Below are 21,375 nucleotides of genomic sequence, written 5' to 3'. Positions count from 1 at the left end.
GCTCTGTCACCCAGGCTGGAGTGCAGTGACACAATCTTGGCTCACTGGAACCTCTGCCTCCCAGGTTCAAGCGATTCTCCTGCCTCAGCCTCCGGAATAGCTGGGATTACAGGCGCCCGCCACCACGCCCAGCTAATTTTTGTATTTTTGATAGAGACGGGGTTTCACCATGTTGGTCAGGCTGGTCTCGAACTCCTGACCTCAGGTGATCTGCCCGCCTCCGCCTCCCAAAGTGCTGGGATTACAAGCGTGAGCCACCGCGCCGGGCCCACTTTCTATGTTGATTATGCTTATTGTTTATTGTCTGTCTCCTTCCACGAGAATGTAAACTCCATGGAGATGCAGATCTTTGTTTTGGCCACTGTAGTGTCCTGATGGGTCAGAACAGTGCCTGACATCTAGTGGATGCGCCTTAAAAGATGCATTGAAATATCCATTAAATGAATGAATGAATAACAGTATTAACCTGCACAGCAGTGTTAGGCAGAGACTCTTCTCAGCCAGAGGGGACAGATGCAGAGGGAGGTCACACGCAGGAGAAACCACACCCCACGCCTCTGCCTGCAGCGACTCTAACCCACCTGGCCTGGGGATTCTCAAATCTGTTAACGCTCTGTTAGACTAGGAGCTCCAACAGCTCAGGGACTTCATTCTTAGTACCTGGCCCCTTTGGAGATCGGGATGGTTTCTGTGGGAAAGGCCCTGGGGAAGGTTAGCTTCTTGCTCAAACTAAGGGTGAAGAATGCCCAGAATTACTAACCCATTTTACAGATATGGCAACTGAGGCCCAGAGGGGAGTCAGGCGATTTGTCCAATATTTCCCAACTCCTGGCTCTCCTGAAAGCCCGGTGACCCCGTTGTGAGTGGGCAGGCACCCATTAGGGAGCAGCCCCTGGATAAAAGCAGGTCACAGCTCCCTTCTCCGAGTTCCGCCTGCGCCGCCGCCAGGTGTGGGTTAGGAGGAGCATCTGAGGGTGTGGGGGCTGCCACAGCCCGGGAGGTGACCCCGCGCAGCTGGAGCGCTCTGATCTTCGGCCCACAGGCCCGGGGTGCCGGGAACCCGCCCGCCTGCAGGGCCAGGGCTCGGCTCTCCCCGCCCACCGCGAGGCGGGGCCCACGCTCCGCGGCGCGGGGACCGCGCGCTCCAGGCTGCACCCGGCCTCTCCTCCGCGCGTGCGGGCCCCTCGCGGCGCCTCCCGGGCTCGGGAGACCCGGGCCCGCTGCCCGCCCGGCCCGCGGCCGCCTCTTCCTCTCGCAGCCCCGCGGCGCTTGCCGCAGTCGCAGGCGGCGGAGCAGCCAGAGCGCCCCAGGTACCAGTGCGGGCGGGAGACGGAGGCGACCCTGCGGCCGGGTGGGGAGGGGGCGCCGCGCGGCCGCTGCCCTCCTCTTCCCGCGGGGCCTGGCGGCCCTGGCGAACCCCCGCGCCGCACAGGCCGTGTGCGCCCGATCCCGGTGCCTCCGCGCCAGCTGAGACCTGCCTTTCCCAAGGGGGGCTTTGCTCCGGCCCCTAGGCCCCCGCCCTGCGGACCCCGCCCTGGCACCCCACACGCCCACCGGCCGCGGGGAGCCTGCTCCGGCCCGAGAGCGCCCATTCACCCCCTGCATCCACCTCCCCGCATTCCCACTTCGCACTCTGACCCGGCCGGACGCCCCTCCCCTATCTTGCCGCCCGCCCCCTCCAGGGGGCTCTGCTCCCACCCCAGGGCGCCCATCCGACCTCTGCTTGACTTCCCGCTGCTTCCTTTAGGGGCCTCGGCTCATCGGGTGCCCCTCCCCAAACTTCCAACCCGTTTGCTCCAGGAGTCCCTGCCCCGTCCGCGAGGGCGCTCAAATAGCCACTCTGCGTCCTCCGGTAGTCGCTGCCCCCTGACCTAGCGCGACCCAGCGCCCTCGCCCATGTCCCGCCACTCGCCTCCCCCGGGGGGCGTGGTGAGTCGCGGTCTGTTCTCACCGACGGTCCCCGTCCAGCCTGCGCTTCGCCGGGGCCCTCATCTGCCTTCCCGCCACCCTATCACTCCCTTGCCCTCCACCCTCGGTCCTCATGGTCCCAGAGCCGGGCCCCACCGCCAATAGCACCCCGGCCTGGGGGGCAGGGCCGCCGTCGGCCCCGGGGGGCAGCGGCTGGGTGGCGGCCGCGCTGTGCGTGGTCATCGCGCTGACGGCGGCGGCCAACTCGCTGCTGATCGCGCTCATCTGCACTCAGCCCGCGCTGCGCAACACGTCCAACTTCTTCCTGGTGTCGCTCTTCACGTCTGACCTGATGGTGGGGCTGGTGGTGATGCCGCCGGCCATGCTGAACGCGCTGTACGGGCGCTGGGTGCTGGCGCGCGGCCTCTGCCTGCTCTGGACCGCCTTCGACGTGATGTGCTGCAGCGCCTCCATCCTCAACCTCTGCCTCATCAGCCTGGACCGCTACCTGCTCATCCTCTCGCCTCTGCGCTACAAGCTGCGCATGACGCCCCCGCGTGCCCTGGCGCTAGTCCTGGGCGCCTGGAGCCTCGCCGCCCTCGCCTCCTTCCTGCCCCTGCTGCTGGGCTGGCACGAGCTGGGCCATGCACGGCCACCCGTCCCGGGCCAGTGCCGCCTGCTGGCCAGCCTGCCCTTTGTCCTCGTGGCGTCGGGCCTCACCTTCTTCCTGCCCTCGGGTGCCATATGCTTCACCTACTGCAGGATCCTGCTGGCTGCCCGCAAGCAGGCCGTGCAGGTGGCCTCCCTCACCACCGGCATGGCCAGTCAGGCCTCGGAGACGCTGCAGGTACCCGGGGTGCGCAGGGAGACCCGGGCTGTGGGATAGAGAGGAATGAGCAGCCCCTGGAGACCCTCTGGGCATCCCCACTTAGCACACATTTGCTCATGGCCCTGCGTGGCTGTTGTGAGCGCCCACCTTTCTTCTGAACTCCAGAGCCAATGCCTGACCCACCCACCACAGGATAGCGCTGTCAGGATTCGGGGGCAGCTTTCTCCCAGGTACCATGTACAACAGGGAATTTATGGTGGCCCAACTCTCCCCATCTTTGCCTCCCTGGTCTTCCCCATCATGGCAAATGGCACCATTGCGGCATCACATGCCAGGAACTTAGGAATACTTTTCTCCCTCACTCTTATGCCATTCATTAGCGAGACCTGTTGGTGCTGCTCTAAACAGGTGCCATCTCCCCTGCCACTTCTTACCGGGGAGGCTGCGTAGACTTCTAGCTCCCCTGCTTCTGTCGCAGACCCAGTACTCTCCATCTTCTGCATAGAAGCCGGAGCACTTAAAAGTGATCATGTTGCTCCCCTGCTTCAGACTCTTCAGGCTCCCCACTGTGCTCCAGATAAAGAAAACCTGTCTCAGGATCTGGCCTCAGGATCCGGCACTGCCAGCTTCTCCAGTGTCACCTCCCCTCTCCCTCTCTCTTACTCTGCAACAGCCTTGTGGCCTTTCTCACGGTTCTAGAAGGCACTGGGCTTACTTCTGTGCCCAGGTCTTTGCGCTTGCTGTTCCCTGTGTCTGGAATGTTCGTCCCCCGGCTGCCCTCTTCCCAGGGGCCATCTTTGACCACCCTGTCTGCAGGCCCATCTGTACTCCCCATCCCTGTTATTCTCCGTAAGAACAAGTCATAAGAATGACTTGCTCATTCTGCCTCCCTGACTTGAATATAAGCTCCAGCAGGGTCACACATATCAAGGTCAGTTTTTTTTGGTTTTTTTATTTTTTTATTTTTGAGGTGGAACTCACTTTGTCGCCCAGGCTGGAGTGCAGTGGTGCGATCTTGGCTCACTGCAACCTCCTCCTCATGGGTTTAAGCGATTCTTCTGCCTCAGTCTCCTGAGTAGCTGGGATTGTAGGCACCTACCACTACGCCAGGCTAACTTTTGTATTTTTGGTAGACATGGGGTTTCACCATATTGGCCAGGCTGGTCTTCACCTCCTGACTGAGGTCAGTTTTGATCCCCACTGTGCATAGTAGGTCCCATCTTGTTTCAGTGCCTGGGAATGGGGTAGGTGCTCTTAGCTCAAGGCCTTGCATTGTCTGTGAGTGCCTGCTCTTGCCATCCAGGCTGCAGTGCACCTGACTCCTATTGTTCACCCTGGAGGGGTGGGAGTGTAGACCGACCAGGCCTGAGACCCAGTGACTTAGGTCGCAGGTCTTGAGGAAAGTCCCAGCTGGGCTGTTTTGGTGTAGCCTTGGGTGGTGAAAGCTCTAGGAGGGTGGGGGTTGCGTTGGAGGTCACTGGGCACATGGGGACTTGGCAGAGGCTAACACCCTTCTTGGCAGTCCCCCAGACAAGCTTGCCTGTCCCACCCCGGTGGGTGAGGCCCAAAGTTGCCCCTGCCCATCACCTGGGGTGGGGGCGGGGCCCCACATGGACTGGGAGTCCTGGCTGCCGTCCTGCTCCTTCTCCCTATCCATGCTCCCTGTAGAATATTCTTGAGTCTTGGCAGGTGGCTGGGACTCTGACTTGCTTCTTCAGGGGTGGGATGGCTGCCTTGGGCCATATACCCTGGGTTCTTGTTTTTTTTGTTGTTGTTATTGTTGTTTAAGAGACAGGGTCTTGCTCTGTCACCCAGGCTGGAGGGCTGGAATGTAGTGGTGTGATTATAGCTCACTGCAGCTTAGAATTGATCATAGCTCATTCCAGCCTGAAGAGCTGGAATGCACTGGCACGATCATAACTCACTGAACTCTTGGGCTCAAGCGATCCTCCTGTCTCGGCCTCCCAAAGTGCTAGGGTTACAGGCATCCCTGGGTTCTTGAAAAGGAGTGTTTCACAAGCTTCAGGCATTCAAGAACTGCCTGGGGATATCTTCCTTAATGCCTCTTCCACCACCACCTCCACACCTCAAGCCACTTAATTCACATGCATTTGGCATTTTATTTATTTACTTATTAGACACAGGGTCTCACTATGTTGCCCAGGCTGGCCTTGAGCTCCCACTTCGGCCTCCCGAGTAGCTGGAATTACAGGTGCGTGCCCCCGTGCCTGGCATCCTTAGCATTTTCTTTAAATCATCTCTTTTATCTTTTTACTCCCATGAATTTGTGTAGCAAGAAAACTTCATATCTCCTCTAGAAATGGAAAATCTGTATCCCTTGCCATAAATAGAAGGCGATCACAAACACCACTTCAGTGAAACTGAAGAAGCTCCAGCCCTATCACTGAAATGCAGCTTTGTGTGGTTGAGGTGATGAGCCTAGGGCCTGCTTTCTCTTTGTAGCGTGCTAGAAGGTATTACAAACATGGTAGCATCAACGTGGGACTTTCTCTTGATGCACCTAGAAGAGCTGGAAGACAGCTATAATGGGCTGACGTGCTCACTCTGTGATTCACTCATTTTATGGGGTGTCCCTTTACCATCTAAAATCATCTCCATTCCCACAGTTCACGAAGCTCTGCTCTCGTGACTAAGGATGTGAGAAGTTGGCTGGTCTGGGTGAGGTTGGGGCAGGAGAGATCAGGATTCCTAGTTCCAGCGGTGCCGGTACCACACAGATTTTCTTCCCATGAATCTCGCTGGCTGGTACTAGGATTGAACCTGAGTCTGTGGTCTTGGAACCTGGGCAGGAGTCTCCCAGGTGCTAACAGCTGCAGCCCCACAATCTGTGAGCACTCACTCTGTACCAGGCACTGAGCTCAACTTATTAATCCCCCAAAAACCCAATGAGTCAAGTACTACCAGCACCCCTGTTAGACAGGTGGGGAAACTGAGGCTCAGAGAGAGAGGGGACTTGCCCAAGATTGCACAGTTGGTAAGTGAGGTTTAAGCTCGGATCTGGCTGGTGCCATCGCCCTGTGCTGGTGTGCTGCCTGTGGGCAATGACACTCTTGAAATGCTTTGCTTGGGGACCCCACACCTTGCCCCTTTTCTTCTCTGTGCCTTCTGGTCTCCTCTGTTGGGTCCTCCTGATCCGCCCGAGCCATGGCATCCCTAGTCCTCAGTCCTCGGAGCATCTCTTCCTTTTTCTACATTTGCTCCGTTAGTGACTTCATCTTGTCTCGTAACTGAAAATACCACCCGCACGCTTATGACTTCTTACCTGGGCTGCTTACAGGCACGTGCTGCCACGCCCAGCTAATTTTTGTATTTTTAGTAGAGACAGGGTTTCACCATGTTGGCCAGGCTGGTCTCGAACTCCTGACCTTACGTGATCTGCTAGCCTTGGCCTCCCAAAGTGCTGGGATTACAGGCATGAGCCACTGCGCCTGGCCCTAACTGACTTCCTGATTCCATTCTTCTCCCTTTCAACCTTCCGCAGTGGCCCCAATGATCCCCTTTACAATGCAGTTCCTGCCGCATCACTCCTCTGCTCTGGTGGCCTTGTGTCTCACATCGCCTGGTCCTCTGACCCTATCTGGCCTCCTTTCCTTCTGTAATCCTGCTTGTTTATTCTCTTTCAGCCATACTGGCCTCCTTGCTGTTCACTGAACACACCAAGCCCATTCTGCCTCACTTGCGGTTCCTTCTGCTTGGAGTGCCCTTTCTTCAGGTCTCCACCCTGTTCTCCCCAATTTCCATCATTTCCTTCCAGCCTCTGTTGAATTGCCTCCCCTAATCCCTCTCTCAAGAGTAGCACCTGTCACCCTCCCCAGGTCCTCTCCAGTCCTCATTTCCTAAGTTATTTCTCTCAGCAGCACCTCCTACCACCTGACGCGTTCTATACCTACCCATTTTTATTTATTTACTGTTTATTTCCTTCTTCTAGACTTTAGGCCTATAAGGGTGGGGAACTTGTTTTTCTGTTTTCTTTTTTTTTCTTTTTTGAGATGGAGTCTCACTCTGTCGCCCAGGCTGGAGTGCAGTGGCGTGATCTCAGCCCACTGCAACCTCCGCTTCCCAGGTTCAAGCAATTCTCCTGCCTCAGCCTCCCGAGTAGCTGGGACTACAGGTGCACATCGCCATACTGGGCTAATTTTTTGCATTTTAGTAGAGATAGGGTTTCACTGTGTTGCCCAGGCTGGTCTTGAACCCCTGAGCTCAGGCAATCCACCCACCTTGGCTTTCCAAACTGCTAGGATTACAGGTGTGAGCTACTGTGCCTGGCCTTTCTGTTTTCCCCCATGGTCCCAGGAATTAGGGGCACCTGGCACATCGCGGGTGCTCAGTATGTATTGATGGAAGGAATGCAGTGAACACAGTGCTTCAGGGAGCCTGGTATTCCAGCCCTGTTTGTGCAGTTGCCTGTTTTCTCATGCCTTTCAGAGTCACTTCTTGAGTGTCATGATCCTGAGCTTTTTATCGTGTGAATTCATTTGCTTGGTGACATGTATTGACACCTGCTTTGCACAGCAGCTGTTCTAGGCTGTGTATGTGGTGGTGAACGAGACCAACAGTGCCTGCCCTCTTGAAATCTGTTCTAGTTAGGGTACAGACATTAATCATCAAACTGTACCACGATGAGGATTATGGAGCTTATAAGAGGGGTGCTTCACCCGGCAAACATTCAAAATCTATTATTCACTGTGTATGTTTGAAGATGAAAGCAAAGCACTCACACCGAGCCCTAAAGTGAAAGGCTGGAGGGGTCTTCATGGGTTGGTTAGGCCAGCGCCTTACTTCTAAGGCAGAGTGACTCAGGGGCCTCTCAAGCCAGAAATGTGTCTGTTCTAATCCCCCCGCTTTCTGGAAAGCCCATTCTCTTGGTTTGAACGTGACGTGTGCAAACTCTGCCTCTGTTCCTGCTCTCAAATCCACTCGGCTCCTAAGCAAGCCTCCTGCAGGCCGTTTTCCTGATTGCCTGGTGAACGGCCTGCACTTTGGGAAATTGCATCTGGGATTGTGCCTCTACTTGGCCCTCCTGGATCACCGCCTCTTTCTTCCCACCAGAGCTGGCCTGGAGGTGAAGGCCCCCTCAATGTTTGGACCTAAAGGAAGTGATGAGAATGAATCAGATGTGGGTGCCCAGCCCCACTTAGCCTTGGCTTCCTGCCCCATTCCAGTCTCTAGCTTCCCTGCAGAGGGAAAGGAGCTGGGCATAGGTCTCGAGGCCCCAGTTCCTCTGGGGTCAGAACATGGGAGCTGGTCAGCCTTGAGCATTTCATCCCCTCTCCATATGTCTATTTATGGAAACGGGCTTTTAAAAGGCCACTGGTTGGCTCAGTGGTTTCCGTCAGGTCTTCCCACCACCTCAGGGCTGGGAGGAAGGGGTCCTGCTTAGCACTGGGGCTGGGAGTGTGGGCTGGGGATGGAGGAAGAGCCGTGGGACAGAGTGAGGAGCTACCAGGGCGGGGGAATGTGTGTGTTGGGAGCAGGGTGGAAGGTGGGGGCCTGGATGTGGGTGGCACTGAGCCATCCTTGGGAGATTGTGGAGGGTCCAGGGTGTTAGGGATAGTTTCAGAGATGCATCATGGGCCATCGGCTTGAGGCAGAGACCAGCAGGAGAGGCCCAGCCTCCTCCTCTTCCTGGCAGGATTTCTGGGTCTCTGTGGCCCATAACCTCATCCCATCTCTACACCTCACCTTCCTCCCCACTCCTACCCACACTTCTCTCCTTCAGTTCCCATGTCTTCCTTCTGTGTGCCCTGTCTTCCCCTCCCCGCTTTCCTGTCCCATCAATTTCTCCCGCTTTTCCTCCTCCCCCTCCTTTTTTCACCCTCTCTCACCCAACTAAGCGTCATTCTGTCTTAGTGCTCCATCTTCCCTTCCATCTCTGTCTTTCCTCCTCCTCAGAGGATGAGGCTGTGATCACAGAAATATCTGTGAGGGGGAGGAGGGGGCCGAGCCAGGGAGAGGCTGGCAGAGTGACACTGCCGAGCATGGCAGGCTTGGCTGCTGCTCAGAGCCAGGCAGCCTGGTGCAGCCAGGGCTGGAGCACGAGCTTGGGGGTCTCGCTGGTCAGGGTTTAAGCCCGCCTCTTTTCCCTCATAGCTGGACGAACTTGGGCAAGGCATTTTACCTCCTTATGCTCCAGGGGTCATGACATCTATCACACAAGTCTGTTTGAAGAGTCAATTAGATAATATACATAAAATACCAGGCACATAGTAAGTGCTCAACAAATTTCAGCTAGGCAGTGACTCACAACTATAATCCCAACACTTTGGGAGGCCAAGGCAGGAGGATCCTTTGAAGCTAGGAGTTCGAGACCAGACTGGGCAACATAGCGAGCTCCTGTCTCTAAAAATATATATAAAAAATTAGCCAGGCCTGGTGGCATGTACCTGTAGTTACAGCTATTCGAAGAGGCTGAGGTGAGAGGATTGCTTGAGCCCAGGAGTTTGAGGCTGCAGTGAGGTATGGTCATGCCACTGCATTCCAACCCAGGCAACAGAGCAAGACCCCATCTTTAAAACAACAACAGTAGTTGTTCGTGCCTCTCTTTTCCTGTTGTTGGTAAAATATATGTTTCTGGGGAGCTCACCACTTTGATCCTTTCTAGGGAAAAACATCACTGCTGTCACCAGCACCATCACCATCATTATCAAACAGCTGAGCCAGAGACCAATAACGACAACCATAGCTAACACTTCTATGGGACTTCCTATGTGCCAGCACTCTTCTAACTTTCAGTGTATTATTTTATTTTATCCTTATTGTAATCCTATGAGGTAGATGCTGTTTTAATGCCATTTTACAGAACAGAAAGTGGAAGCATAGATGAAGTAACTTGCTTAAGGTCACTCCACTAGTTTGTAACAGAGCCAGGATTTGAAACCAGGCAGTCTGGCTCCAGAGTCTGTCTTGTAACTCACACTATGATCAGATGATGGTAAAAAAATTTAATTGTGGGCTGGACGTGTTGGCTCACGCCTGTAATCCCAGCACTTCGGGAGGCCGAGGTGGGCGGATCACCTGAGATCAGGAGTTTGAGACTAACATGGAGAAACCCCATCTCTACTAAGGTACAAAATTAGATGGGCATGGTGGTGCACACCTGTAGTCCCAGCTACTTGGGAGGCTGAGGCAGGAGAATTGCTTGAACCCGCGAGGCAGAGGTTGTGGTGAGCCGAGATCGTGCCATTGCACTCCAGCCTGTGGGGAACAAGAGCGAGACTTCGTCTCAAAAATAAATAAATAAATAAATAAAATTAATTGCATAAAGGAATACATGAATACACTTTAAAAATTCAACAATAGCAATGAAGGAAAAGACCTCCAAATTCCAGCTAATCACCTTTCACTCCCAGGGACATGCATCAATTTAGGATATGTCCTTCTAGGTCTTTTTTTTTTTTTTCTGTTAGAACAGGGTGTCACTCTGTCACCCAGGCTGGAGTGCAGTGGTACAACCACAGCTCACTGCAGCCTTGACCTCTTCTGACTCAGGTGATCCTCCCACCTCAACCTCCCAAGTAGCTGGGGCTACAGATGCACATCACCATGCCTGGCTAATTTTTGTATTTTTTGTAGAGATGGGGTTTCACCATGTTGCCCAGGCTGGTCTTGAACTCCTGGACTCAAGCAATCCACCTGCCTCGGCCTCCCAAAGTGCTGGGATTACAGGTGTGAGCCACTGTACCTGGCCCTTCCAGGTCATTTTCTATGTGCTTATGTATTTATACAGGTACCTAAAGAAACTTGGTGCTTTGTGTTGGATATTGTTTTTTAAACAAATAGGATCATGCTGTATCTATTACTTTGCAACCTGCTATTATAATTTAATAATCATGGAGGTCTTTTCATTTGATTGATTCATTCTTTTAAAACATCGGTGTAGTATTCTGTAGTGGGAATACACCGTGGTTTATTTAAGCCACTCTTCTCTTTTTTTTTTTTTTTTTGAGACAAATTCTCACTCTGTCACCCAGGCCGGAGTGTGGTGGCGTGATCTCGGCTCACTGCAGCCTCCACCTCCTGGGTTCAAGTGATTCTCCTGCCTCAGCCTCCTGAGTAGCTGGGACTACAGGCATGCACCACCATACCTGGCTAATTTTTGTATTTTTAGTAGAGACAGGGTTTTGCCATGTTGGCCAGGCTGGTCTCGAACTACTGACCTCAAGTGATCTGCCCACCTTGGCCTCCCAAAGGGCTGAGATTATAGGCATGAGCCACTGTGCCCAGCCTAAACCACTCTTCTTTTGATGGACATTAAGGCTGTTTCCAATTTTTTCCTATCACAAGTAGTGCTGTGGGACACATTCTTGGATATGTCAAGCGTGTAGACATGAATGTAGGTGTTGGCTGGAAGCTGTACGTGCGATTGTTGGCTGGAAGGGCCCTGGATTGTCCTTCAGGAAGCTGCCCTCTGACACTGACACAGAAGGGAGATGCAAAAAACAGGACATGGCCCAAGGGGCTGCGAGGTGCTTACGGGGGAGAGAGAATCCAGAAGGGTGATGCCAGCATCAGCCAGATGCCGGGGTGTGGATTAGTGGCTGCCATTGGCTTCTGCTCCATGAGGGCCTCTTGCTGACAGTGGTGGGGTTTCTGTAACCCCACCCTGACTGGGCCCATGGATGCCATCTCCAAAGGTGGAAGCAGCTTGGTGAAGTGGGCAGAGTGGAGTTCCTGAGGCCAGAAATGATGGAATCCCTAACTCAACTCTTAACTGCTGTGTGACTTCTGGCAAGTCATTTTGCCTCTCCGAGCCTCAGTTGTCTCATCTGCAAAATGGGGATGATTAGGTCATAAAGACTGAACGACCTAATGACTATCAAATGCTGATGTGTAGTAAGTGCTCGAGAAATGGGGATGATAATGCTGATTTGTTCAGGGCCACTCAGGTTTTGGTTGGAGGCCTTGTACTGGAACAGTTAACCTTGGGAAGGGTAGAGTGTCCTCTACCCTTTCTGAGTCTCAGTTTCCTTCTCTCTTTCCTCTTGCCTGTGTTCTTGAGTCAACTCTCTGGAAAGCAGAGGAGAAAGAAAAACCTGCAGTTGTTCCCAGGGAGACTAGAAAGGGAATCTCAGTTCATCTCCACCCCATTCTCTGGAGCTCCTTCCCCAGTGATTGACCTGAGATAGTCCCCTTAGTGCCTCAGTTTCCCCCATGCCCTAGAGCTCTGATAAGATCAGGGCTGCCTCCTGTCCCCTGCCCTCCTCAGGTCACTAAGGGTCAGAGCGATGCCTGGATGAGACAGTGTCTCATCCCTCTCCATGCTGTCTATTCCCATTGATGGCAGCAATTTGAAGGTGTGGCAGGTCTTAGGAGATTCTTTTGGGGAAGCAGGAGCCTCTTCTCTTCCTCCAGGCTGACCATAGTGTGGTCACAAAAGCCATGTAGAGTCCACTCTGGAGGACAGAAAACTAGAAGAGGAGGGAGGAGAGTAAAACCCTCTTTTACTCCCTTGCTAACTTGGAATGACTTTGGAGCAGACTTGTGTATGATGGGGTGGAGTCGGAGGAGAGCATCCTCTAGTCATAGCATCTGAGCTGCAGCATGGTGACTCAGAGCATTTGTCTTGGTGTCTGTGCTGCTTTGGGGAGGCCAGAGCTGCTGGTAGAAGGACAGGCTCCCCAACAGTGCTCAAAATCACCCCAACCTCACAACACATATCACTGAAACAGCAACATGGCTACCAGCTATTTAGCACCTACTCAACGTCAGACACTGTGCATGCATTTATTATCCATAGCTTCACAGCGACGCCGTAAGCTGAGTATGATTTCTCCCATTTTGCAGATGTGGAAACAGAGGCTCTCTCAAGATCACAGAGCGAGTAAGTGGTAGAGGCATGATTTGAAGCCAGATCACCTGTCTTAAAAGCCCAGCTTTTGCCTCTGTACAACGCTGTCTCACCAAGACAGAAGGGAGAAACCAAGGCCTCTGTTGTGAATTTGTATAACCTTGATATTTGTACAACCAGATTTCATGTGAAGAAACACGTTGAGGGGTGGGGATTACAATGTGCTTCGTCTCCCTGCCCCAGCAACCTCCTTGCCATTTCAGAATTAGAATTCCAGCTCCTATGAAAAGACCGCATGTAGTTGGGGTTTCAGCACCATGGACAAGACACCAACTCTGGAGGCTTAGAAAGAGCAGGGGCTGGAGGCGAGGGCATGCGCAGCAGAGTGGGGTGGGGTGTTGGCTTTGGTGCTCCCTGGAGTTGACACATCTTGGCTTTGCCTCCTCCGCCTTTCCATCTGCGGAAGGTTGCCTGGGAATGTGGCTTTGCTCCTGCCTCCTTCTGACCTCATCTCCCCACATCCAACCCACCTCTGGCCTCGAGAACTAAGCAGGGCTCTCACACAATTTAGGAACTAGACAAATCCCAGTGCCGGGAAAATCCCTGGCTGTCAAAGCCCAGATGTGTTCACAGACAGCAAACACTCCCTTTGTGTAGCTCATGATGAACTGTGCACACCACTGCCCACGGGCGTTAAATAGTAAATAGAGGTGGGCCTAATTTTGTGTAAATCTAATATATGAAAATCCACATTGATTACAGAAACACATAGTTTAGAGGAGGGCTTCACATCCCAGCTTTCACGGACTCCTAGGGGTTTCTGGTGGAAACTTAGAGACTTCAAGGTCATCTCAACCTTCTGGAAGTGTGGAACGTTGTTTTCTTGTCTGTACGTGTGTATAAAAATTTACAAGCCTTTTATTTTCTGGGGAGAGGTTTGTGTGTGTGTGTGTGTGTGTGTGTGTGTGTAGATTTCGTTAGCTTTTCAAAGGGCTCATGAAGTTTAACAAGTGAAGAGCACTGCTGAGCTAAAGAATCGTCCAGCTCAGAGAGCCCTTTGGGACTGTGGGGGCCAGTTTGCAAAGTCAAAGTCTAACCTCCCCGGGCCCATGCCTTCCTTTCAGTGGCTGCTGGGAAGTAGCTTCTTTCTCCTCCTCCCTCCTACCCCCTCCTCCTCTTCCTGTCCACTTTTGAGAATGGAGATGCCTGCCAGTTCGCAGTATAATTGAGCTGGAAAATGCCAAGGTCACCAGCATCCTTAGGAACCTATAAGAGATTTGGCTGCAAACATTGGCTTTGTGCACACATTCTCAAAAAAGCCTTTCTATTTTGTGGGGCTCAAGAGTAATTGCCCAGGCAAGACTATTGCTCCCAAATGTGAAGAGAATCCACATACAAAGCAATTGCCAAGCTCTGGACAGTAACAGGTCCTCTTTTTCAAGTACTGTTCAATTGCAATTGATTTTGTGTGTGTCTGTGTGTGTGTGACAGAGTCTCGCTCTGTCACCCAGGCTTGGAGTGCAGTGATGTGAGCTTGGCTCACTGCAACCTCCACCTCCTGGGATCAAGCAATTCTCCTGCCTCAGTCTCCCGAGTAGCTGGAATTACAGGTGCCTGCTATCACTCCTGGCTAATTTTTGTATTTTTCGTAGAGGCAAGGTTTCACCCTGTTGGCCAGGCTGGTCTCAAACTCCTGACCTCAAGTGATCTGCCTGCCTCAGCCTCCCAAAGTGCTGGGACTACAGGCGTGAGCCACTGCGCCCAGTCAATTGCAATTGATTTCTGTAGCACTAAAGGCTTTGGAAGGTGCTGGGCTCATTGTAATGTGTGTGTTGGCCTGTGTCACGTATTGTCTTTGCAGGGATGGTTGTTCTGAACCATCTGATTTGTGTTTCAGGTATTGCTCTGTCTCATTGCACTTCCTAGAGCACCTTATGAAATTCTGGGTCAGGGTCAGGGCTCAGTGTGGGACCAGGATCAGGGCTCAGTCTAGGTCCACGGTTGAGGCTTGGTTTGAGAACTTGGTTATGTAGGGCTTTATGGTAGGTGTCAGGGTTCAGTGGGGGACCAAGGTCAGGGCTTGGTTTATTGCTGACGTCAGGGTTTGGCCTGGAGTCAGGGTCAGGGCTCGGTCTAGGACTCTAGTTGGGACTCAGTCAAGGAACAGGGCTCAGTTTAATCCTGGCACTAAGGCTCAGTCTAGAATTAGGATTGAAGCTCAGTCTGTGGCTAGGATCAGGGTCAGATGGGGGCCCTTTCTCAACTGACTCATGTGGCCTTCCTTTCCGCAGGTGCCCAGGACCCCACGCCCAGGGGTGGAGTCTGCTGACAGCAGGCGTCTAGCCACGAAGCACAGCAGGAAGGCCCTGAAGGCCAGCCTGACGCTGGGCATCCTGCTGGGCATGTTCTTTGTGACGTGGTTGCCCTTCTTTGTGGCCAACATAGTCCAGGTAATGCCACAGCGGGGGGCAGGTGAATCCGGCCCTTGCAGGAGAGGCCCTGGATCCCAGTCCAGGCATGGGGACAGGCGAGGGCAGGCTGCCTCTCATGCTGCATGTGTGTGTGTCTGCTCCATCCATGCTGGGAAGGGTGGCCTGGGTCCTTGCCCTGGGACCAGGCATGATGCATCCCCTCCCCTCAGGCCGTGTGCGACTGCATCTCCCCAGGCCTCTTCGACGTCCTCACGTGGCTGGGTTACTGTAACAGCACCATGAACCCCATCATCTACCCACTCTTTATGCGGGACTTCAAGCGGGCGCTGGGCAGGTTCCTGCCATGTCCACACTGTCCCCGGGAGCACCAGGCCAGCCTGGCCTCGCCATCACTGCGCACCTCTCACAGCGGCCCCCGGCCCGGCCTTAGCCTACAGCAGGTGCTGCCACTGCCCCTGCCGCCGGACTCAGACTCGGACTCAGACGCAGGCTCAGGCGGCTCCTCAGGCCTGCAGCTCACGGCCCAGCTGCTGCTTCCTGGCGAGGCCACCCGGGACCCCTCGCTGCCCACCAGGGCCGCTGCTGCCGTCAATTTCTTCAACATCGACCCCGCGGAGCCCGAGCTGCGGCCGCATCCACTTGGCACCCCCATGAACTGACCCGGGCTTGGGGCTGGCCAGTGGGGAGCTGGATTGAGCAGAACCCAGACCCTGAGGCCTTGGGCCAGCTCTTGGCTAAGACCAGGAGGCTGCAGGTCTCCTAAGAGCCCTCTGAGCTCCAGAGGGGTGCGCAGAGCTGGCCCCTGCTTCCATCTCCAGGCCCCTTACCTGCAGGGATCATAGCTGACTCAGATATCATGTTCTGAAGGATGCTCCACTGTTGAGTGTAACTTGTGTGTGCAGAGGATGGGCTGGAGGACTCTGGATGTTGGGGAGAAGGACCTCTTGGTTCAGGTTAGGATGAAAACAATCATGACCTTTGCCCATTCTGTCAGGCTGGACGGGAGGGAATGCCCCCACCTGCAAGCATGGATTAATGCTGGGCTGAACCCCTTGCTACTCACAGTGTAGTCCATGGACAATCAGCATTGCCATCACCTTTGGGAGTTTGTGAAAAATGCACATCTTTGCCCCTGCCCAGACCTGCTGAGTCAGAACTGCATGTTACCAAGATCCCAGGTGAATCACGTGCCCATTACAGTTTGAGATGTGCTGCCTTAGATGATCTTTAACCCTCAGAATGATTTGCTAGAGGGTTTTTGGACCTGCCAGTGTCCCCTCCCTGGTATATATGTGGCAGCAGCTGCACCTGGGAGGCAGGCAGGCATGCATGTGGGCCTCTGCTCTACCACCTATGAGCTCTGGGGCCTGACACAAGTTACTTAACCTCTCTGAGTCTCAGTTATCCCATGTGTAAGGTAGAGAAATGATGCCTATCTTGCAGGGTTGTCTTGAGAATTAAGACAATGTGTGCCCAGCACCCAGTACATGGTCAGTTAAGTGGTACGTTCTGTTGTTACGACCCCCAGCTATCCAGCCCCCTGGCCTCTCCGGCTGTGTGTCAGGAAGGGCTCTTTGTTCCTGTTGTTCTCTTTCCATTTGCCTCCCCCTCTTCAGCCCCGGCCTGGCCTCCCAAAGCCTGACTCTGGTTCCCCAACTCCCTGTTCTGGCTCCTGGGTGGGGACCCCATCTCTCAGGGACCCTCCCAGCTCTCAAGCTGCTGCATCGCCTCTCCTGGGGGCAAAACGGGCAGGTGGCAGTTTCTTTTTCAGCCTCAGGACTGGTTTTCCTCGATCCTGGGGGGTCCTTGAACCTAGAAGGGAACAACTGATTGGGATAAACCCAGCCCCTTGCCCACCTCCCTCTGAGCTTCCCCGGGGTCAGTGAGAGAAATGGGAATGGTAGCTACTTGGGTCAGCAGAGCAGAGTCGAAGAGCTGGTGTGGGGTGGGGCCCATGAGGCAGGCAGGTGGACTCCGGCACAGGGGCCTTGGTTTCTGGGGGTAGGGGGTTGGGGAACTCTTGGTCGCCAGTTTACCTGCCATAGGTCCCTTTTCAGCCCTGCCTCCCCCAAGTTCCATCAACACAAACTCCCGGGGGTCCTCCATGCCTGGCCTGGCCCTCTCCTTGGTGCTGATGAGACACAACTCTGGCCCCGGCCGCTGGCCACTGAAGGGCCACGGTGCTTGTGGGGCTTCCTCTATCCCCCAGGCCTGCCCAAGGGGACTCTCAATAAACTCTAGCTGAAGGCAGTGGCTGTGGTGTGGACTGGATTCAACTGAGGGGCCACTCGGGGCTTGAGAAGCAGCTGGTGTCGTGGTGAGGCCTGGGTGTAGGTGTCCTGGGTTGTGGTCCAGATTCTGCCCCTTCAATCTGGGACCCCAGCAAAATTCTTTCCCCTTTCAGAGCCTCCATTTCCCATGTATGACATGAGCAGTTTAGTTTAAAAGCAACAAGAATTGCATAAATACTTGTTTTTAAATTTTGTGTTTTAAGAGTTGGAGTTGGCTGGGCATGGTGGCTCATGCCTGTAATCCCAGCACTTTGGGAAGCTGAGGCGGGTGGATCATCTGAGGTCAGGAGTTGGAGGCCAGTCTGGCCAATATGGTGAAACCCCATCTCTATTAAAAATACAAAAAATTAGCTAGGCGTGGTGGCAGGTGCCTTAATCCCAGCTACTCAGGAGGCTGAGGCAGGAGAATCCCTTGAACCCGGCAGGTGGAGGTTGCAGTGAGCTGAGATCATGCCATTGCACTCTAGCCTGGTGACAAGACTCCATCTCAAAAAAAAAAGAGTCGGAGTCTCACTCTGTCACCCAGGCTGGAGTGCTGTGGCACAATCATAGCTCACTGCAGCCTCGAGCTCCTGGGCTCAGGTAATCCTCCTGCCTCAGCCTCCTGAGTAGTTGGCAGTGGCTAATTTTTTTATTTTAATTTTTTGTTGAGACTGGGTCTCGCTATGTTGCCCAGGCAGATCTCCAACTCCTGGCCTCAAGCAATCCTCCCACTTTGGCCTCCCAAAGTGCTGAGATTACAGGCGTGAGCCATAAATGTGTGTTGAATGAACAAATGAATACAAATGAATACACATGCACCTGAGCAGGCATCTGGCTCCTATGTTCTACAACTCTAATTTCTGCTGCCCTCCTCCCACCTCCCCCAGAGCTTGTCAATCCTTCCTCTGCCTGGGCCTTGATTTCTCCATCTGCACAACAAGGGTGCATTATCTCTGGCCCTGCCATTCAGGGACTGTGGGAGGAACAAAGAGGAAGGCTCTCACGGATGCTGACCCAGTGGCTTGGGACTTGGGCATTGGAGTCTGACATACAGGGGCCTGGAACTTGGCTCCATCATTAACCAGCTGTTCGGCCTTCAGCAGGTTACCTGATCTCTCTGAGCCTCAGTTTCCCCAAATATAAAATGAAGATAATAATAGTCCCTACCTCATAGGATTGCTGTGAATGCCAACTGACACAACCCAGGCAACCACTTGGTATGTGGTACATGCTCAAGAAGTAGTAGCTTCTTCTTCTTCTTATTATTTATTGCTGTTGTTATCCCCTCTGTTCCTGCTATAGGAAATTCTTTCCATGTAAAATTTATTCTTGTCCCCAGGCCTAGTTCACAGCCATACTGAATGCAATTCAGCATGTATTCACCATGCTCTGTTAGTTGTGTCCAGTTGTTGCATGATGGGGGAGCACACTCACATTGTGTCTGTGTGACTCATGTCCCTGGAGGTGTGCAGTGCACAGCCTACATGGCTGTACAGGGCAGACCTGATTGGATCTCCTAAGAGCAGGAGTGAGCTGCCCTCTTTGTACCTGCGCCTGCTCTGTTGCTGCCAGTTGATGGTGCCTGTCAGCTGGTGGGCAGCCCTGGAGCGTGGATGGAAGAGCAAGCATGCACCTGGTTTTATTGAGGCCAGGGGAGAGCTGGTGTGGGAGCCTCAGGCCCCAGAGAGCCCTCGGGACCTCCTGATGGACAGCCAGACTCCAAAGCCATGAGAAGAAGTACAGAAAGCCCACAGTTAGTTTCCAGTCCTGGGACTCTAACCTGTGCTTGGTGGACTCTAACCTGTGCTTGGTTGACTCTGCAGGTCTCTGATGAGGGGGTGGCTGCTCCCTGGTGGGGCTCCTCTGGGGACAGGCAGCTTCCCAAGGGTGGGCGTGTTCTGTCTTCCAAATTCCCCTTCCTTCCATTTCCTTTCCCTTTCAGTTCCAATTCCTTCAATTTAGGAAAGAGACCTGTGGAAATCCTGCACCTCCAGAGCTCCTGGGAGGAACCCGAGGGTATAAGAGAGAGCTGCATATGGAGATTGGGGAAGATGGCTCAGGTCCCCTGCTGTGGTCAGTCCAGCCCCGTGCTGGGGCCCTGGGTCTTGCAGGCACAATCAGGGCAGCCCAGTGGGTTGGGGTCCATGCCATGGCTGCAGATGGGGGGCCTTTCAGGGCTGGCAGCAGCAGGAAGGGAGGCCCCTTCAGATTGGTCCAGCCCTACCGGCACCTGGGCTTGGCTGTGGTCTGTGGACATGGCCGATTTGGAGGTGTCTTCGGATGTGGGACCCTGGGTTTGCCCAACCTGGTGGGGGGTCTCGCCTGATGAGGCAGCGGCTGCTGCCTGGCGAGGCTCCTCCGAGGGCAGGCAGCCTGGGGCCAGCAAGAGCCCCTTCTCGTCCCAGCCTGGCTTGGTGTGGATGCCCACGGCCTTCAGGATGGCATCCATCTGCTTGGCATAGTCCAGGTGGCCGCTGACCTGCAGGAGACAGTGAGTGAGCACCACGGTGGGTGTGCAGAGTCCAGCCTTCCCCAGGGACCTCCGGCCAAACTTCTGGGCCTCAGCCTTGCCCTGAGCATCCACAGCCAACCAATCACCGAACCCATGACTCCAGCCCTCCCCAGGGACCTCCGGCCAAACTTCTGGGCCTCAGCCTTGCCCTGAGCATCCACAGCCAACCAATCACCGAACCCATAACTCCAGCCCTCAGTGGCTCTCAAATCCAGAGTGGGTGGGAAGGCTCTATGTTCAAAGCTGTTCTAGAATTTGTTAAATAAAGATGAAGGATGTTTCTCTAAAAAATCTGGATCCTTTGGGGGCAGGAAGGAATATCCTGATAGACAGAAAGGTGTAGTAGAAGCTCTCGTTCTTTGTCTGAAGCATTTTTTTTTTTTTTTTTTTTTTTTTGAGACAGGGTCTTGCCCAGGCTGGAGTGCCGTGGTGCAATCTTGGCTCACTGCAACCTCCACCTCCCAGGTACAAGTGATCTTCTTGCCTCAGCCTCCTGAGTAGCTGGGATTATAGGCTTGTGCCACCATGCCAGTAATTTTTTGTATCTTTAGTAGAGAAGGGGTTTCACCATATTGGCCAGGCTGGTCTCGAACTCCTGGCCTCAAGTGATCCACTGGCCTTAGCCTCCCAAAGTGTTGGGATTACAGGCGTGAGCCACTGTGCTCGGCAGCTTTTTTTTTTTTTTTTTTTTTAAGGGATGGGCTTTTCGTTAAAATAGCATGAGAAAAAAGAAAAATGAAAACAGAGAGACAGAGTGAGAGAGAGAGAGAGAGAGAGATGGGTTCTCTCTCTCTCGTCCAGGCTGGAGTGCAGTGGTATAACCATAGCTCACTGCAGCCTTGACCTCCTGGGCTCTAGTGAGCCTCCCACCTCAGCCTCCTGAGTAGCTGGGATTACACGTGCATGCTACCATGCCTGGCTAATTTTTAAATGTTTTGTAGAGATGGGGTCTCCTATGTTGCCCAGGTCTTGAATTCTTGGCCTCAAGAAATCCTGCTGTCTCAGCCTCCCAAAGTGCTGGGATTACAGGCCTGAGGCACTGTGCCCAGCTGATGCCTGCAGCTCTAGGCTACTCCAGAAGGGCTCTGCTGCTCACTAGTTGTGACATCTTGGTCAGGCCCCTCTACCCCTCTACCCCTCTGGCTCTCAATTTCCTCCGCTGTAAAAAGGGGAACACAAGGGTAGTTTCACTAGAGGTTGGCTGTGAGGATTTTCCCTGGAAAAGTCCTCAAATTGGAAAGAAAGCTATGGCATAGACTGCAAGGTGCTGGCTACAACTCACTCTCCCATTTATTCTTTAGTCACAAGGACTCACATTTACAGCTGGGCACACTCCCCAGGCTTCCTTGCAGCTAGGAATAGCACTGTGACTAGTTTTGGCCCATGAGTCGAAGCAGTAGTGTGATGTGGTGTTCCTTGGAATTCTGTTTAAGAGGAGGAGTGCTCTTCTTCCCTCATGTCCTCTTTTCTGCTGGCTGGAATTCAGACAAGATGGCCAGAGCTTGAGCAGCCATCTTGGGCCATGAGTCAGCCCACTAAGGAAGGCAGAACAAGCAGCAAGAGGGAAATTTGGTCCTTGAAGACTGTGGAGTGGCACATCAGCCCTAAATGGC

The 21,375-nt window shown here is 53.7% G+C and overlaps 2 protein-coding genes across 16 annotated transcripts in view; one reads left to right on the top strand and one right to left on the bottom strand.

Moving 5' to 3' along the window:
• The first annotated feature begins 1,151 nt into the window (after positions 1–1,151).
• HTR6 (5-hydroxytryptamine receptor 6) lies at positions 1,152–17,233 on the top strand. Its single transcript, XM_054503442.1, has 3 exons — positions 1,152–2,755; positions 14,837–14,995; positions 15,187–17,233. The coding sequence occupies exons 1-3, from the start codon at positions 2,042–2,044 to the stop codon at positions 15,634–15,636; spliced, it is 1,323 nt and encodes a 440-aa protein (XP_054359417.1). The 5' UTR covers positions 1,152–2,041; the 3' UTR covers positions 15,637–17,233.
• Positions 17,234–18,497: 1,264 nt separating this feature from the next.
• Positions 18,498–21,375, bottom strand: part of TMCO4 (transmembrane and coiled-coil domains 4) — a 121,510-nt gene continuing 118,632 nt past the window's right edge. For all 15 annotated transcript variants that reach the window (XM_054503367.2, XM_054503403.2, XM_063667729.1 and 12 more), the window contains one exon: positions 18,498–19,729. In XM_054503367.2, the coding sequence (XP_054359342.1) occupies positions 19,325–19,729 (405 nt within the window). In that variant the 3' untranslated portion in view covers positions 18,498–19,324. The remainder of the gene's footprint in view (positions 19,730–21,375) is intronic.

Source organism: Pongo pygmaeus, chromosome 1, assembly GCF_028885625.2.
Source record: "Pongo pygmaeus isolate AG05252 chromosome 1, NHGRI_mPonPyg2-v2.0_pri, whole genome shotgun sequence".
Classification (NCBI taxonomy): domain Eukaryota; kingdom Metazoa; phylum Chordata; class Mammalia; order Primates; family Hominidae; genus Pongo; species Pongo pygmaeus.
The sequence above is the reverse complement of the archived record's forward strand: the minus strand, read 5'-3'. Positions and strand labels throughout refer to the sequence as shown.

Bases quoted from the DNA above. Each gene is read 5' to 3' on its own strand.
- HTR6 (XM_054503442.1), top strand. From the start codon at position 2,042: ATGGTCCCAGAGCCGGGCCCCACCGCCAATAGCACCCCGGCCTGGGGG. The intron at 2,756-14,836 runs GTACCCGGGGTG...TCCTTTCCGCAG, and splicing joins AGGCCTCGGAGACGCTGCAG to GTGCCCAGGACCCCACGCCC. The intron at 14,996-15,186 runs GTAATGCCACAG...CCCTCCCCTCAG, and splicing joins TTGTGGCCAACATAGTCCAG to GCCGTGTGCGACTGCATCTC.